At 39.0% G+C, this 17,933-nt stretch overlaps 3 protein-coding genes across 4 annotated transcripts in view; 1 reads left to right on the top strand and 2 right to left on the bottom strand.

The window, feature by feature from the left end:
- Positions 1-1,042: 1,042 nt before the first annotated feature.
- dscc1 (DNA replication and sister chromatid cohesion 1) lies at positions 1,043-3,498 on the bottom strand. The gene is made up of 9 exons (XM_086077789.1): positions 3,174-3,498; positions 2,932-3,100; positions 2,482-2,616; positions 2,328-2,418; positions 2,077-2,215; positions 1,900-1,952; positions 1,672-1,826; positions 1,442-1,590; positions 1,043-1,323 (listed from the first exon to the last, which is right to left on the bottom strand). Exons 1-9 carry the CDS (start codon positions 3,341-3,343, stop codon positions 1,212-1,214), a joined length of 1,173 nt encoding a protein of 390 aa, XP_085933915.1. The 5' UTR covers positions 3,344-3,498; the 3' UTR covers positions 1,043-1,211.
- A 234-nt stretch (positions 3,499-3,732) lies between these two features.
- On the top strand, positions 3,733-12,100 carry mrpl13 (mitochondrial ribosomal protein L13). Its single transcript, XM_086077790.1, has 7 exons — positions 3,733-3,849; positions 4,237-4,360; positions 4,603-4,696; positions 5,648-5,708; positions 5,895-5,981; positions 7,350-7,471; positions 11,519-12,100. The coding sequence occupies exons 1-7, from the start codon at positions 3,823-3,825 to the stop codon at positions 11,541-11,543; spliced, it is 540 nt and encodes a 179-aa protein (XP_085933916.1). The 5' UTR covers positions 3,733-3,822; the 3' UTR covers positions 11,544-12,100.
- The window catches only part of col14a1a (collagen, type XIV, alpha 1a), a 106,789-nt gene continuing 100,787 nt past the window's right edge, over positions 11,932-17,933 (bottom strand). The window contains exon 48 of one of the 2 annotated variants that reach the window (XM_086077787.1): positions 11,932-14,638. In XM_086077787.1, coding sequence (XP_085933913.1) covers positions 14,349-14,638 — 290 coding nt within the window. In that variant the 3' untranslated portion in view covers positions 11,932-14,348. Of the gene's footprint in view, positions 15,251-17,933 lie in introns of both variants that reach the window. The other variant, XM_086077788.1, reaches the window with a different exon arrangement.

Here is a 17,933-nt window from a genome sequence, read left to right as displayed (position 1 = left end):
CCTTAAGTCACTTTTTGTCTGGCGAACTCACGGGCTGACTCACACACACGCACGATTATGCGAGTTGAGAAACAGTCTGAATGTTTCAGCATGATGACACAGCCACATGCGCACACACACAACACGTCATGGAGATGGATTCACTTTGGTTCAGTTGTTTTACATTTTACAAGTCACTTTTTGTTGTTGCAATTATGGTTTTGTATTAACTTTCTTTGACTCATTAATGCTCGTTTTTTGTTTTTAACAGAATCACTATTATTTAATCTTACAGTTTAATTAAAGTGATACTGTTATGTATACACTGTAGTAATATTGTACACCAGGGGTCACTGACCTTTGTGAAACTAAACAAACGAAAAACAACCTCTTGGGTACTGATTAATGTGATGGGCTATCAGTTTGATTTAAAAAAAAAAAAAAAAACGTATGACACAACAGTTGCTGAACTTAACTTGAATTATGTTATTGCTAATCCTCTGTAAATGATAAAAACAATATTGAATTGACAAGGTTGGAAACAGATAAATATCAATATGTAACACTTTATTATCTTATAAATCTCTGCGAGTGTTAACATTTTCAAATACAGTACTCACATTCACAGTCAACACTTGATTTTTCAGTACATGTCGCCACCTTGTGGACAGCCACCTAAATAGCGGTATTAAAGGAATACTTGACTCATTGAGCCATTTTCGGGAAAAAAAAAATATATATTTTGTCGAGAATGAATTTGATAACTTCATTATTTTTCTTGTACAATTCAATGAAATGAGGGTAACGACCAATCATGGCTCAAACCCATAAAAGAGGTGAGCCATGATTGGTCGTTGCCTGTTTCCTCAGCACAGGTGATGTCACGCAGTTGACAGTAAGTGGAAACATTTGTTTTTAAATGCATAAATTGTTCATGAAAAATGATATCACATCACACAAAATTGCATCTTTTTACAGCTGCAAATGGCTCAATGAATCAAGCATCCCTTTTAAGTGACCTCTTTTTGAGATTTGAGGGAAATAAATGAGACAAGCCAAGAAGTCATAATAACAAATGCTTTTTATTAAAATGAATTTATACAAACAATTAAAACTGAATCAGTAATCAGAATACCCCCAACGTTTGCAGGATAAATTCCAAAATTCAGTATCAAACATTATAAACATGTCTTATAATATAGAAATGATGGAACTTGGTACAAGAATGATGTTCAAGTTGCAATAGGCCTTCTAGAGTTGAACACCTTGATGCCATTTTGCATCGAAGATCGGGCGTATTTGGTCAATAGTGCTCCCGTTGTCCGTTTCTCTCCGCACAGGTCCCTGGAAAGCAGGCAGGACGACAACATTAGTCATGTGATAGGGTATAAAAGAAAGTAACAAACGCATTTTGTATGTGGCAATTAAAACATCTCTACTTGGAAAAAGAGATGACACCCACACTATATATGGCGTAATATCCTCTTCTGTCCATTTCTCTCGCATTGTGAAAAGATGATTGAAGCGCTCCAGTGTATCCTCTGGGAGATCTTCTACCTGCAGAAGACAGATGGTCTCAGGGCGGGAGGTGCGGTCCACCAGAGCGACACTCTTGAGAAAAGTACAACATTCTCATTAGACTCTACTATGGATTTCTTATTTACGATGAAAATGTGATGATTAGATCCAAACCTTGAGCTGGTCCAGACTCGAGCTCATGCCATCTGGTACGCTCTGCTGCCACACCTCCTGAAACTCCCTCAGGTTGAACTTGATGGCGTTCTTCAGCAACATGAGCGCAGTGGCCCGACAAACTTTCGCCTCGTCCAGCGCGTAGAACACATCGTCTGTCGGGAGGCAAGTGGATATGTGAAACTCTTATTTCCCAATTCTTGCAGATTGTGCAAATGTGTCACTCACCATTTTGAATGTAGCGTGTCCCATAGCAGTTTAAACAGTGCTCAATCATCTCTCTGTGAAAGACATTATGATCTTGTAAGTCTTTTTTGTTTGTTAATATGTTCTATAATGTGTTTTAGGTTTGATTTGGACTTAATGTACAGCGCTTTGTCTGCACTTACGGTTGTTTGCACTGACCTGGGCTCGAGTGGGCCTAACTCCTCCAGACAGCTTTGAAGTGGAACCTTGTTGCAAGACCATGACTCGGAGTCCACCAGCTGAGTCACATGACCGAGCAATTTCATCTCATAGTCAGAGTCGAGAACACGCCAGCAGCCTAAACAAACAAAACGCACGCGCTAAAAGTCTTTAATATTGTTCCGTGTTGATGAATTGAATACTGACGCAGTGATCCATCCATTTAAAAGTGTTAATATTGTATCTCTTACCATTTATCTGACAGGCATGGATGGCCTTCAAGTGGTTCTTGAGCTCTTCTTCACTGGCTTGAATCGTCTCCAGCAAATCATCCATAGTGTACTACAGAAGAAGGATGTTTATAAGATGTCCAGTGCTTAAAGGATATAAAGTCCAACATGTTACCGTGTTTTCAGTATTCTCCTGCTGTCCTGCTAGGACAGGTCCTTGATATGGGTTCTCCCTTAAGACTCTCAGCAGCTTCTTCACTTTAGGACGCTGTCCCCTCACTTCCCAGTAGCTGTTGCAAAAGCCCCAGACCTGCAAAGAGAGACGAACAGACTTGAGTCGAACACTGATGCTGATTTGCATGATCTTGTTAAGCTTAATCGCATTTTCTTTTTTGTTGTTGTTATTAAGTATGGTATTATATGAATGAAACCTAGTTGATATACAGCACATTAAAAGGGTGGAACACTATACACTTTTCGTGGACTTTACAAGGCAAGTCAATAAGATAATTTTGAAGATCGTAGATATAGGTCAGTAAAGAAGGCCTTGGTGGTCGTGAAGCCCCCCCCCCCCCCCCCCCCCCACCGACGGAAATGCAATTAAATTTCAGAACTCTTATAGTACCTGAGCGTGAACGAGATGTGTGCTCTCCTGGCTGCTCGTGAGCTGATCGGGTGTTTTGCATCCCGGCAAAAAGAGCAGCAGGTTGGACGTGTCTGCGATCTTCAAATCGTAAGTTTTGTCACCGCTACACAGCACGGCGTGTTCATTTTTGTCCCCTCTGATCACCAGTCTGCCGAAGACCACACCTCAGTCAGGTCTACAGATACAAACCATAAAGTACAAATTTCAAAAATGGTTCCGACCTGTTACCCGCTTCTATGTGTTTGCACAGGATGTCGTCCAGCTCCATCAGACAGTAATCTGCAGACGAGACGTTCTCTCCCAGGGACAAACAGTGAATTGTTTTCTGCAGATCTTCCTCTTTCAGCTTGGCGATCTCAAGCGTCGCCTGAACTTCCTCCAAAGTTCTCATTTTGAACAGACCGCCGATTGAATAAATCCAGATACAATTTTAGCACGTAAGTGAATCAAAAGAGAAAAATGTCCTCTTAATGCGTGTTTTTAAGAAAATTAAGTGCTGCGTTGGCTTGTCATCAAAATTACGCGCCCTCTCTTTGTCGCGGGAAGGAAGCTGAACTGTGTGTCATGTCAAAATAAACCCGTGTAGAAACTGTATTTTCGCGTGAACGTAACCCTTTGACCAAAAACATTCCTCAATGCTTAAGTATATAGCTATACTGTATTTGTCACTCTTTGTCTCTCCTAATTATTATACATAAAAAAACGGGGAGAAATATTACATTTATACAGAAACAAAATGTAGTGCACACATTTCATGCAGAACTCTCCATTCAAACACTGTTTCAGACGACTAAATAGCCTTACCGCACCTTCACTCACGTTGACGGTCAAATTAAAACGATACGAGGATGAACTTCTAGTGTTATCAAAATGTCAAGTTTCTCTAGATCTGCCCAGGTACTGATTTTTTAATGAAAGTATTATCTTTTGGCTTTTTGCGTATTTTGTATATATGTCATGCTTTTCGTGCTGCGCGGTTTTACAGACTGCTCATGCTTCCAGCTATCTTGCTAACTGTGCATTCACATAATTAACAATATGTACTAGAGAGTTGTCTGTGTTTTCACATATAAAACATGGTTCTGTTCACTTGTTGGATAGGTTAATTGAGTAATGCTCTATTTTGTATTATGCACATTCAGTATTAATAGTTACTCACTTTAGATTTGTTTTGTTACACTGGTGGTTTCATTCGGAAGATGAATGTGTCACTTTGTGAATCTAGTCCATATTTCACTTTGACATAACGGTGCGTGTTGGTTAAATTTCCCTCCATCTTTTTAGCAATGGGCCACCTTTGCTCGCTCGTGGTTCCTGATCGATGCCAGATTACAGCCTCCTGGCAAAATAGCCTCCATGTGCTCAATCAGGCTACAAGGGAAACACAAACCGATTTACCATGCACTCAGTAAGTTGTTACAAAAACACACACACACAATCCTTATTAACACATTTGTATGGCAATAATTTATATTATGGTTAAACTGCAAGTAAAATAATAATAAAAGAATATTGGAGCACTGATGACTATTCTGAATATGTATAATCAACCATCCTTTGTGATAGTAGTAAATAACACCTCTATTATGTTTGTACCTGTCATCATATTGTTGTGCTGACCTTTGACCTAAATGTGTCTTCTATGTACAGGTGACTGTGGTGACCATGTAGTGGTAATAAACAGTAAACACATTGCCTTCTCTGGTAACAAATGGGAGCAGAAAGTCTACTCGTCACACACTGGGTGAGTGGATTTAAAGCATCTCCTTTAGAAAGGTCCACTAAATTGTGATTCCCAACCACTGAGATCATCAAGTGTGCCATGCCAATTATCGTTTACTCCAGATAATGTGTTTTTGTTTATTTAGCTACACCAGGGGTGGACAATTCCGGTCCTCAAGGGCCGGGGTCCTGCAGTTTTTAGAGATTTTCCTCCTCCAACAGAGCTGATTCCAATCAACATGATCGTTATCAGGCATATGCAGATTTTGCTGATGAGCTGATCATCAATCAAGTGTGTTGGAGAAGGGAACCATCCAAAACTTAGGACTCTGGCCCTCGAGCTACACTGTCAGTGATGTATAGCAACAGGAAGAACAATTCAATTCTTCACTAGATGGCAGTAGGGGCATCCATTTATTGAAAATCAGAAAACAGAATCATGGCATACTCACTGTAGTGTGTAGAAGCAATTTTTGAGTAAATTGAGCAGATTTATTTCAATTAAAAATATATATTTTTACAATTATTTTGTTTGTGTGTGTGTTTTGTTGCCCCCACCCCCCCCCCCACCCATTCTCCTCCCTATTTTAGCATATTGAATGCTTAGTTTGTGGTTTTTTTGCAGATTTTTGGGTTTTTTATTAGTTATTTCCCCCCCTAATGCATTTCGATGAGTGTCAATTATATGCGGGTTTTTGCAATTTGCGGGCTGGCCCGGTCCTTATCCCCTGCGAATAGCAGGGCTCCACTGTATACTTTTTGTGACAATTTTGTTTGTGATGTGCCATGAGATTTTTTTTTTTTTATGATAAAGTTTGGGGAAAGCTGCTCTAGAAGATAAGAGTTTCACAACATTTTTCTGTTGTGTCCAACAATTACAAGCAAAAACCAAACATGTTTCCCAGAGCCCATAAAGCAACATAAGCAACAGCAACATAAAGCAACTTGATGTGTTTTCTTTGTTTTTCCAAAGCTACCCCGGAGGCTTCAAACAAGTCACTGCTGCTCAGCTCCATCAAAAAGACCCCAAAGCTGTAAGCACCACAAATACTCAATTGATAATGCTAATTTTATTCCTGAACATCTTTGTTTGTTTTCCTAATATTTGCATTTTTTTTAGAGAGAGAGAGAGAGAGATACTTATTCACTTTTTTTTTCTCTTGCAAGACACTTCATCAGTGTTTTGTTAAAATGGATTGAAACATTTCTCCTCCCACCAGATTGTGAAATTAGCCGTGTACGGCATGTTGCCCAAGAACCTGCACAGGCGTACCATGATGCAACGTTTACACATCTTTCCTGAAGACGTACGTACACATCATCTCTTAAACACATTTGACCTTATTTAAATTTCTTTCTTTTCAGTGTTGCCCCTTCTTACACATTAAATTATCACTGCCTGTTGAAACGTTTTTTCTTCTTGTAATATCCTTTTCCTGCAGTAGGTGGCGCCATAGACTTAGGCTTACTTACATCTTAAGTCTGCAACTTTGGTATAAGGACAGGCATGATCAATCAGGTATCTAAATGGGTCAAACCTAATTTTCACAGTAACCCCATTATGATAGTTTGGCAACATAAAAGCATCATCACATTATAAAAAAAAGAATGCAGAATATGCAGCCTAAGTCACACGATGATAAAAGTGACCCCGACCCCCTGCTGTGTTGTATGTGTCTTTAATGACTAGTAAAGAGCTTCCATAGTGGGGCACGCTAGCAATTCCCTCGAGTAGCGTGTCAAGTGTCTATTTGATGCTGTGGTGTTTTTGTCTTTGGCTTTGTTGGATCCCTTAATGAATATTTATCTCCACCCACCTTGAGTTTAGTCATTAATAAGCCTGTGGAGAGGCCTTGGAGAGTCATATCTTCAGGTCACGCAAAGGTTTAAAAAGCAGCGGTAGCTCAGTCGGTAAGGACTTGACTCGGGGGTGCGCATAAAATGTCATGTGAAAGTGTCCTTATTGGCGTAATAGTCTGGAAATTAGGGCTGCGTATTGGACACCTGCCAGTTTGTGCCTTGAGGAGTCAGGACTGTTGAGGTGCTCTTAAGCAAGACGCAGAACTTTCAGTCAGGGCCCGAGCACGCTCCTAATGATTGTCCATAGGATAATTTTAAAGTAAAAATTTAATAATGTATAATAAAAAGAAAATGAATTAAAAAATATTGACAGTTTTTGTTTTTTTTACATAATAAAAACAACAATAAAATTCTCAAAATTATATCCCATTGCCATAAGGACACGACCAATCATATCTCAACTTGTGAATGTCACATGACCAAACTCAGAAAACAGATGAGCCGTGACTGGTCGTTACCAGAGCCCTTAAGGCAATATGGTGTCATTTTCAGTTGACAGCAAGTGACAAAATGGCCGCTACATATTATTCATAATATCGCATTTAGACTAGTGGGTAGTCACATAGAACATATTATTAGAAAGAAATCTTTGGACTTGACTTCCCTTTTAAAGTGGTGTTTGTTATCTGACACTCCTCCATTTCTTGACAGGCACTAAAGAAAACAAACTGTGTTTGGCCAAATTCATTTTTAGTACAGTCTTTCTATATTGCAGATGGGTGGCGGATGCGAAACATATGCCCCATGATAAATGATGTATTTCCATTTTCTTTCCACACCCCTTCATTTATCAACATGTGTGTGTCCATTGATAGGAGCTGCCCGACGACATCCGAGCCAACCTGACGGAGGAGCTGCCTCAGCCCAGAATAATTCCCAAGAAGCTCAGCGAGTACACGCAAGAGGAGATCAACGCCTTCCCCAGACTGTGGACGCCGTATGTACAAAATCACACGCGCTTGAAAGCAACATGAGACGAATGCTGGGGCAGACAAATACGTTGGCTTTGAACAGCCTCATGTTTTTGTATATTGGAAACGGTCAAGGACGACAAGGGGGCCATGTTGAGTTGATGGCCATTTGACTTGGTGCTTTTAAACTCTTGGCTGCTGTAGAGGGAAAGCTCCAGATGGTTGAAAGTGCTGCAGCTGCTCGTGTAATAAAGAAATGGAGCTAACTCAGGCCCTCCGGAGAGTCTTCAGTGGCAACGTAAAAACCCTAAACAGATAAATACACTGGAACGCCACAAATCAAAAAGTCCCAACAATTTAGGACAAAGTAATTTTTTTTCAGAAAACATGAAAAATTGAACCACATTCTAGTTATAATCATTAACTAATTTGCTCCCAAAACCTTTACCAAAAACATTTTAAATATTACCATGGTCCCCAAAACATAATTTTTTTTATGCTAGAGCAAACAGAAGGCTTTGATGCAGCCTCTAAACTGAAGACACTTTAAGCAATGGTAGTTATTACAAAAACGTCCAGCAGGTGGCAGCATAGTATAAGAGATCAACCAGGGCCATGTTGAAAAAAGGGCTTCCCCCCAGTGTTTTTAAACAGATTTGTGAATTGCTGCAAAACAGAAACAGATGGAAATATACTCATTTGTCCTGATGAAAGAAGAACAATCCAGTAAAACAGCCAGGAGCAAAGGGGATTGCTTCAGTAAAAATGGCTGGGAGTGAATGAGTTAATAATTTCATTTCAGGGGCCGAATTGAATTATCTGTTTAACTAAGTATGTTGCTGATTTCAGCAGAGAAGGCCATCATCCCGAGGAGGCACAAAAAAGATCACTAAGTAAATACATATTTTCAAGGCTTTTTTTGGTGTCAAAATAAGACTTAGGTTATTATTTTAACAGGCTGATGAAATATTAAAAATAAAAAAGTAAAACTAATACTGAAACTAATAATCGCGCCTATTTAAAAATAAATAAATAAATAAAGAAAACTAATTGAATTAAAAAATTTAAAATGACAAAATATCAAAACCTATGACGAAAAAAAACCACCTTACGATTATAACCCTGGATTAGGTCTGGTCTCTGGCCTAACTTTCCCCAATTCATTCTTGATGAGGTGTATGCTTGTCGTCACAAGCTGCTGGAATGCTTGTACCAACATTTGTTTATTCTGTCTTTGTTGGTCGAGTTCCATTCCGTGCCTCCCTTCACTTTCACTTGTGCCGTGTGGCTGATTTGATTGAACTGGACGTGGCTTGTTATTTTTCAGGTCTTGTTCAGACGGCTGCTGTGACAAACTTTGAATAAAAAAGGCTGAAAACGTCTCACCCAACCTACTTTTTGTCAGAGGGACAGCGTAATCGTATTCATGGCTTGTCAGAGGATTCTGCAGGATGATGACAGTGACGCCCGACTTTGCTGTCAACATCGGAATCATCATGTTGTCAGCATGTGGCCTCGCGCGTAGTCAACGTCCTCTCGCCGTCGGGTCATTGGCCAGCCGACTGCTTCATTAACTTCACACTTGTTCTTTGGCCAGGCCAACTCATCTTCTCAGCACACTGCTGCTCACTCGTAAGAGGTCTTTTTTTTAATTTTTAATTTTTTTTTTACACGGTAGCCTGAATTCAGTAATAGCAAAGGCTTGAATAATGCCTGAATTTAAAAGGAGACCAATTTTGCCAATTTTTTACCACCTAATTTAGTTTCAGTTTGAAAGACCTGCGGCATGATTCCATCTAGTAAATAAAGGCCTGATTTTTTGAAGATTTGATTTTGTAAAAACAGGCAAACAGATGTGAAAGCTGATCAACTCACCGGGCACACCCAGTGTTATCTCTGGCAAATGGGCAAAATGACTGCCCGGTTCATTTTGCCCATCTGTGGGGAGTATATGCAAATAGATTAATTTAGCGAGCACAATTTGATTTATCAAACATCAGACGAATTGAAATGGCTGCTTTTGCGCCTTTTAATAGGGTGTCTGAAAGGCATGGAGCAAACCGGTTCTGCTGTGACTAACTGTGACAGGGGGATGATGGGGAGAACAGATCTTGGCTTTGAAATAAATTAAATCTGTATTTTAACTGGGCACATGCAGAACATGAATCTTGTTGTTCTTCAGATATTAATTGGTTGTATTGCTGGAATGCTTTGGATTATTGTCAGGTTGCATGATCCATCTTCTACCAGGCTGTAACTTCACAAAGGACGGCTTCAGGTTATGATCTAGGATTTCACAATATTCCTTTGAATTCATGATTGCCTGGACTATGTGGAGTTGTCCAGGTCCTGAGGATGAAAAGCCAGCCCAGAACTTAACATTCTCACCACCATGCTTCACTGTAGGGAGAAGGTTCTTTTGCTGGTATGCAGTGTTGACTTTTCATCAAACATGACTGTTTTAGTTGAGACCAAACAGTTCAATTTTGGACTCATCTGTCCACAGAAGGGACTTCCAAAAAGCTTCAGGTTTGTCCAGGTACTCTATAGCAAAGTTGAGATGGGCAGTTTTGATCTTTTTTGTGAGCAGAGGCTTCTACCTAGCAAGCCTTCCACGAAAGCCTTGTTGATTGGCTTTTCTTCTGATTGTTGAAGCATGCACATGTGTCCCAGATGCAGCAAAAGAAATCTGCAAATCCCTCAATGTGATGCACACCTGAATTATGATTTTTCTTGTGGTTCCTGCTGATATTTTAGAAGGTCATCCACTTCTAGGCTGGATTGTAGTAATTTTCAGCGTTCTCTAGTTGCAGATGATCTGCTTCACAGTGGAATGATGAAGCTCAATTATTTTTTAGATGACTTTATAGCTTTCCCCAGACAGATGTGCTGTCACTACCCACCTTTTTTTCTTCCTCTCAGCATGACTGACCTGTATGGGTTCACCTGGGTAAGACTAAAGTCACGTGGTTTTGTCTCTGTTTCAGTCAGTGATGCACAATTTCTTTGCTAAACTTCTCATCTCATTGGTCCATTTCAGTGGTTAGTTTAGCTACCAATTTGTCCTACCTGATCCTAGTTGACTGCTTGTTTTAAGCAATGCAGCTTAGGGTGCACATACATGAATTACACAAAAATTATTTTTGATTTAGTTTTGACTACAAAATTGATAAAAAATAAATTAAAAAAAGACCAATGCATTGAATTGATAAACGCACACCTGATAATTTCATATAAAATGTAATGGTTCAGATTGAACAACAAAATCAGGTTGCAACAATTGGAAAATCCAAATTGCTCAAGAGGTTCACAAACTTTTGAGCAGCACTGTGTGTATTTTTTTACAAGATGTTTTGAAACCATTGAAAAACCTTGACAGGTGCTGTAACAAACAATTCTCTCAACACCTTAAATTGCAGGTCAACACCTCGCACATTTGCATGCTGAGCCGACAGGCAGATTAGTGCACTATGTGCAAGCCTGTCCCTGTTTGGCCTCTGCTCAAGTGTCGGCCATTTCCGTGTGTGTGCGTGGTGATAAATGAGAGCGAGCTGGTATTGTTTGCCGGCCCAATCTTCAGCCAATCAGTGTTGCGCAGTGTGGTCGTCAAGGTCAAGTTAAAAGTGTTCGAGAAGGGACCTTGTTAATATTCAGTCAATCTTTTCAGTTTATTTTACACCGGGGTGTGTGTGGTTAGAGTCACTGAGGGCAATTTTAATCATTAGCCTTTATTAACACAAAGTTAATATTCTCTCAGCACCTGGGAGCAGACACACACAATCAAACATGAGCTCAGACAGAAAGTAAACAACATAAACACAGAGCTATAGTCGAAAGAGATGCCATTAAACCAAAACGCCGCCGCCTGATAATATCTGACTCGCGTCTGAAATTAAAGATGAACAACAAGACAAAAAAAAAGATGTTGTGCTTGGTGTCATTTTGAAAACACAAAAACAAACATGGATACAAATCTGCGAGACTTGTCATCCATCACCTTCCTCTTCCTCGTACGTGTGGCCTCAGTGGGTGCTCTAATGGGAAATGCGTCTTTGTCTTCTTCTTCTCCGCAGACCTGAAGACTTCAAGATGGACTAGGAAGGCCGACGTGACTGACGTGTTGGCAGTTTTACAAGTAATTCTCCTGTTGCGTTTAATAGCTACACTTCTTGACATTATTTGACTCCCACGCATACGTTCTTGACCCCCCCCCCCCCCCCCATTTGAGATAAGCCAAAACTATTCATAGTATAATGTTTTTCTTTCTGACAATGTCTTCCGTTTGTTACAAAATAGACCCAAAAAATTGGGGCATTCTTATTGGGTTATTTTTTAAACACACAGTATGAACATTTCTGTGTAACTTTCACAAACAACAAAGACATCAATTGTCTCATTACAGATTTATTGGTTATAAAAGCAAACAAAATTCATGCGATGAGACACGTTTCATGTTCTGTTAGAAAAAAAACAACAACAGAGAAGATGCGGGTCGGCTCACTGCTCAAGTTTTATTTTTGTGCTTGTGAACAATTCCCAACTGCTTTGACTGTAAACTGGACCAGACCAGACTCAACAATAACAAAATGTAAACAACAGCAACAGCAGGCTGACCGAGTATCTGATTAAAGCAATTGCCTCACTTTGTCATTTTAGTATTTTGTATTATTGTTTGATGCCCAATTGAAGTAAATCAACTCAATACATGATGTATTGGAAAAGTGTTGTTTAGTGACTTATTTGGTTTTCTCATCTGGAAAGCCCTTATCAATCTTTTCACGGTATGACAATGTGCTTTGAATCAAACATACTTGACCTTGAGATTCCTTCTGAAAGTCAATGGTCAACCATCAAAAAAAACAATAATCAGCTACGATATGTTCAGCAAGATTGGAGATGTTCGGATTGATCAATATCAAATTGTTTCGTGACAAATGGAGAGCTGAATTAGTGTCCAAGTATGTTTCTTAGTGATGATGTCATATTTTGAGGGAATATTGACAAAACAATTACAGATGTGCAATGCCACTTTCAAGACACGTTAAGTGAGCAGTGACAACAGTAACACAAAATGGTGGTTATCAAGTCAAGAGGAGACTTCAATGCCGCACAAGTTGAAGTTATGGCAACACAAACACTGAGTAGTAACAATAGAATTGCAACAAGTATGAATTCCACAGTGTTCAGGTAACTTGGGGAGGGGTTCGATGCATTCAGCAGAAAAGAAGTAAACACAACACTGTACAGAGAAATCACTTTTAGATTTAGGGCAGTGTTCACACTTGTCGTCTAATTTAGGAAGTCAGCGGTTTTCGATAGTACCGAAACAACGACATTTCATGGTTACAAATGATGCAAAATGACAGTTTGTGCAACGGAAGAATATGTTGGCACACAACCTAAGAACTCTATATAACCTTAGGCCACTTCCTACCTAAATTCAGACTTAATCAAACAGAAACATACAGAAAATAGGTGGAAAAACTGTCAGAAAGGCTGTCTGAGCTGAGATGAAGTTAAATTGTATTTTGCTCTTTTTGTTACCATTTGTGAGTATTAGAGCCAGTGAAGAGAGAAAAAATAAGTTTGGCAGGATTCTGACTTTATTCTCACTTTAATCTCAGAATTCTGATTTTAATCTCAGAATTCTCACTTTATAGTGAGAATTTTGACTTTAATCTCAGAATTTTGACTTTAATCTCATAATAGTAGCACTTAGAATTCTGACTTTAAAGTCAGAATTCTAAGTGCTACTATTATTCTCACTTTAAAGTCAGAATTTTGAAAATAAAATGAGTTCTGATTTTAAAGTGAGAATCTTGCCTTTTCCTCTCTTCACTAACCCTAATCCTCTTCTGTAGATATGTCACACACAAGCTTATGAAATGTATCTGCCAAGCGCTGTAGGACGCGTGGCAGAGAGGAAATAGATTTTTTTTTTTACTGCTGACTATTTGAGACGTGTCAATGCTTTTTGCTGGGATTTTAACTGTTCTGTGTTGCATTTACATTTGAGCTCAAGTGAGCCACTCCGCACTCGAGTTTAATTTCACTGTTACAGTACTTTTTCAAATGAAGCAAGTGTGAACACGGCCGAAAAGATGAACACGCTGAAACAAATCAACCGCTGATGTTTAATCAATGTAAAAAGCTGCCTGTACAAGTGGTAAAAGCTTGTAATTCTTTTTTTTTTCTTTTTCTTTTTTTAAATACGAGGAGGAGACATTCGTGAAGATGAGCAGGTGCTTATAGAAAGCTGTTGGAGCATTTATTCAATATCAAGTTCAAAGTTCAGGTGCTAGTACATGCTCTGTTTGCACTAGCAATGCTGCATACGAGGATGGTCGGAAGTCAGATATATCAGTTGTTTTTTTCCCAGTTCCGACCTGAAAGCCTTCGAGGCGAAAGTAAACAACCAAAATGGCGGATAGTGATAAATTGTATTTTATTTTTGACCCCCAATGTTGCTTAATTTATTGTTTTTATCTTATTTCATAAGCATTCCATACAGTTCAGTAGTTTACCGTATAATTTCATGCAGAGCGATAGCGGCATACTGTCACGTACGTTGTGTTACGTGAAGTTATTTCGAATATTTATGAATGAAGAAAAGTTTTATCTGCGTCGAATAAATTGTGTTTTACCATTCACAGTCTGTGTTTCCAAAGGTGAAGTCGGGTCTTTTTTTTCCCCGACTTGGCAAGTGGAATTTCTGCAGGATGTTGAATAATGACTCAAATGGCTTGCCATAAGTAACCTCACCTTGACGATCACAAAGATCAGGCACTTTTTGCAATATTATACAAGAGATATTTACAATGTTTCAACAGGTGGAGTGAACCACTTGGAGAGGGGAGGGGTCTGATGTGTGCGTGCGTGCGTGCGTGTGTGGGTGGGTAGAACTCAAGCACTTGAGGTGAGTGCGGTCTTCTTCTCGCTCTCCATGACCACCACGTCGCGGGCCAACCTCCTGACCACGCCGGGCGACCGCAGCTCCACGTCTTCCGAGTGGGAGGGGCCAGAAGGGTAACCATAGTGATAGGGAGGAGGGGCATAACTACGGTAATAAGGGTCCTCCTCGCTCTCCTCTTCATCTTCCTCCTCGTCGTCATCGTCGTCTCGGGCTCCTTGGTCGTTGTAAGCCACTGCAGAAGGGTTGTAGGGCTGGTAGCCACCGTGAGGCAAAGTTTGGACTGTGAGAGGGTGAGGGGAACAGTAGCAGAGTTAGAGCTGCCTAGATTAGTTTTTTTTGGGGGGGTGGGGGGGGGGGACTGCCCAGCCACCATTTTAAGAAGAGAAGAAATATGAGGAGCATGCAGAGGTTGAACTCTCATCCCTTAGAAATAGTGACAACACCCAGCCCAAAATCCAAGGGGGTTGTGGCCATCTTTTAAGCAGGCAAACTCAATAAAAGAGCCAAGAAGAACTCCTCACTTGCCAGTGGGCCTGAAAGACCAGATTAGCGCTGAAGAGATTGGAAGAGGCTGCGGCACGGAAGCATTGTGTGCACATAATAACAGCATTATGGTCTGTTTTTGGTAAACTATAATCCAGGGTTGCCTCGGAGATTGTCAAAATATGGCGACGGGAATTTGATGTTTTCTTTTTCAGAAAAATCCAACGTGTGCAACTATGAAGCCATTCTGGGACGGCGTGGCGGACGCTCCTGCAGGAAGTTTTAAATGCTTGCAATTGTCCATCGCAAAGGAGGACGGATGTCTTGAGGAAGTCTTTGAATCTACAGGATGCAGAGGAAGGACAGCTGGAGAACGCTCGTCAGTAATCATTCCCATAGTCCCGTTGAACTTGAGTCGTAGATGAGGAAGAGGAGGAAAGGGAAGAAGGAAAAGAGATGTTATCTCAAGTCACAAAGACACCCAAAGACACCAGATGCTTCAAACGCTCAAAGACAGTTTGCAGAGATCTGACAGGGGAATTAATTAGTGTTGAACTGGAAGAAAACGATGTAATCGTTACAATGTAAGGACATCATCAAACATCTCGATTTAATTTTATAAGAAAAAAACCACTACAACAGATACATTTTATACATACATGAATTATACACTTTATATATTCTCGTTTGCTGTTGGCCTCAAGGGAGGTTGCAAATTTGGAGCGACAAACCCCCCTCGGTTAGAGTGACAAAACATCCTCTTTTGGCAGAATTTTTTTATTTTTTATATCATCTGATTTTTTTTAAATTTATTTTATAAAGTCATGAAAATGTCCAGTTTTCATAATTTTTCACATAGGACCAATTAGTATGTATTGAATTTGACTGGCATTTTGTGCAATAATCTGGAGGCGGAGAGCACCGGCATGTTGTTATTGTTAGAATACTTTTTAAAAAAAAAATATTTTTTTAAGAAAAAAGTAGGTCAGCCTTTTATGCACTCACAAAAATATTTCAGGCCTAATTTAAGATTTATGTTTTTTTTTTTTATTATTATAGCGAATTCCCATGTACTTTATATATATATATTTTTATTTATTTATTTGTTTACATAATTTTAACACAAACCTACCAAATAAAACTTATTTGATATATATTCATTAGTCTAACAAAGCCTATTGATTTTAAATGCATATTCCTCAGGTTTATGTATTTAGTATTAATAAAGTATAATTACTTTTTTATTTGTTATTTTTTTAAGTTTTTGGGACATCTGCATTCAGTTTAATCCCATAAACATAAAAATGTATATATTTTTTTAATGGACATAAGTGTTTTTCACATAGCAGTATATTTTTCGTATATAGGTAACCTGATTATTATGCAATTCAAACAATATACTTTTATGTATTTTAAATAAATATTCATTATTATTAATTTAGAGTAATTATATTTTATTAATACTAAATACACAAACCTGATGCATTTAAAATGAATAGGCTTTGTAAGACTAATGAATATATATCATATAAATTTGATTTGGTAGGTAAATGGGAATTTGTCATGTAAAAAAAAAAAGACATCTTAAGTGAGGCTTGAAATTTTTCTCTGAGCGTGTACCTCACTTTCTCAGTGTTCAAATACAATACTGAGCTATGTCGGTGGCCAGATTTTAGCTCACTGGTAGCATACTGTGCTTCCGAACCGAGACAAAGGTGTGTGTGCAGTGCAGGTTCGACTTAACAAAAAACAAAAAAGCTGTCGCGGGAGGTTGACTGCTTCAAAAGTAGATCTTGGAGTAAAAAATGTTGGGCTTATTTATCCATTTGTCAAGCAAGACTTCAGAATATAACTTTGTATTATTATTATTTTTTACCCATACAGAGGAGGCATATGTTAAAATAGTTATAACGTGTGGCGAGTAAGCTTTGATTACCATTTAAGTATCTCGAGGCGGGGCCGAGTGTCGTCATTTTTGGAAATAGGGTCACCCTACCCTAGGTTAGCTTAGCGCAAGTTAGCTGCTACGACAAACACGGCACAGATAGATGGATTTAAAACTTTGCCAAAAGCGTAAAAACACAATCATACGTAGTATATTGTTTAGAAGAATATTGCCTCAAATGCTAAGCATGATAACAGTGAAATTGTTTCACATAAAATTAGTCTTCATAACATTTTAAGTTGTTTGAATGTCTTCTAGTTGAAGCTACATTTTCGTATAGTGAATTAAAATGCAATCTGACATGCAACCGACAAACAAATGCTGGTGTTTATTACAAAGAGACATAAAATTTCACCCAAAAACCCTTTAGAGCAGAACAGACGAGGCTTTTCAAAGTTATAAACAACAACATAGTGACTGGATAATTTTCAGGAATATGAATGCGGCTTGATGGTTTTAAAAGACGACACAGGTGTCAAAAGCTGTTAGAGGTGTGATAGCTTTGCTGTGAAGCAGGCCCATCAGACGTACAGCCTGCTCATCACTATCAATATTCAAATCCGCCTTTTATCTGCGTTGGGGTTTGTTTACCAAACCACACACTCAGACAGTTGTCGAATACATAAACTTGTCAGTGCAACAGTTCTAAAAGCCAGATTAGTGTGCGATGTCTGAGAGGTTTATGAGAACAATAACAAAGTGCGAACCCGCCGCCGCTGTCTACATTGTTGCCCTTAATAAATAAATATATATCGATTTATTTTTTACAAAATGGAGCAGCTGCCTCAAATTCGGTCCAAATAGGAGGTTGATGTCTGCATGAATTATTAAGAAGTAGAGCATTTGGCTGGTCTGCCTGAATAAATATCATTCATTTCAAATTAATTAGGCTTAGAAATAGAAAAACACGAGGACATTTTGTGTTGTGAAAATACGATTTTGGATGTAACCACGATGACTACTGAGATGAGATTCTTCCTATCAGGGAATTGTGCAATCAGAGTTGGTCTGAAGAAGTTACATTTATGATGTACTCAATTATAGAAAATGAGTTTGTTGATTTTCCTTTTAAGCGTTGCCAAATTGTATTTATTTGTGGGATGAGCAGCAGAGCTGAGTATGAGGACAGCAACCATTTAAAAAAAAA

Source organism: Leptonotus elevatus, chromosome 6 (genome assembly GCF_054856555.1).
Source record: "Leptonotus elevatus isolate MCC_2025b chromosome 6, RoL_Lele_1.0, whole genome shotgun sequence".
Classification (NCBI taxonomy): Eukaryota; Metazoa; Chordata; class Actinopteri; order Syngnathiformes; family Syngnathidae; genus Leptonotus; species Leptonotus elevatus.
The sequence above is the reverse complement of the archived record's forward strand: the minus strand, read 5'-3'. Positions and strand labels throughout refer to the sequence as shown.

Coding starts and splice junctions, on each gene's coding strand:
- dscc1 (XM_086077789.1), bottom strand. CDS start 3,343: ATGAGAACTTTGGAGGAAGTTCAGGCGACGCTTGAGATCGCCAAGCTG. Junction 3,101..3,173: donor CACATAGAAGCGGGTAACAG/GTCGGAACCATT, acceptor GGTCTTCGGCAG/ACTGGTGATCAGAGGGGACA. Junction 2,216..2,327: donor CCATGCCTGTCAGATAAATG/GTAAGAGATACA, acceptor TTGTTTGTTTAG/GCTGCTGGCGTGTTCTCGAC.
- mrpl13 (XM_086077790.1), top strand. CDS start 3,823: ATGTCAAGTTTCTCTAGATCTGCCCAG. Junction 5,709..5,894: donor ATCAAAAAGACCCCAAAGCT/GTAAGCACCACA, acceptor TCCTCCCACCAG/ATTGTGAAATTAGCCGTGTA. Junction 7,472..11,518: donor TTCCCCAGACTGTGGACGCC/GTATGTACAAAA, acceptor TCTTCTCCGCAG/ACCTGAAGACTTCAAGATGG.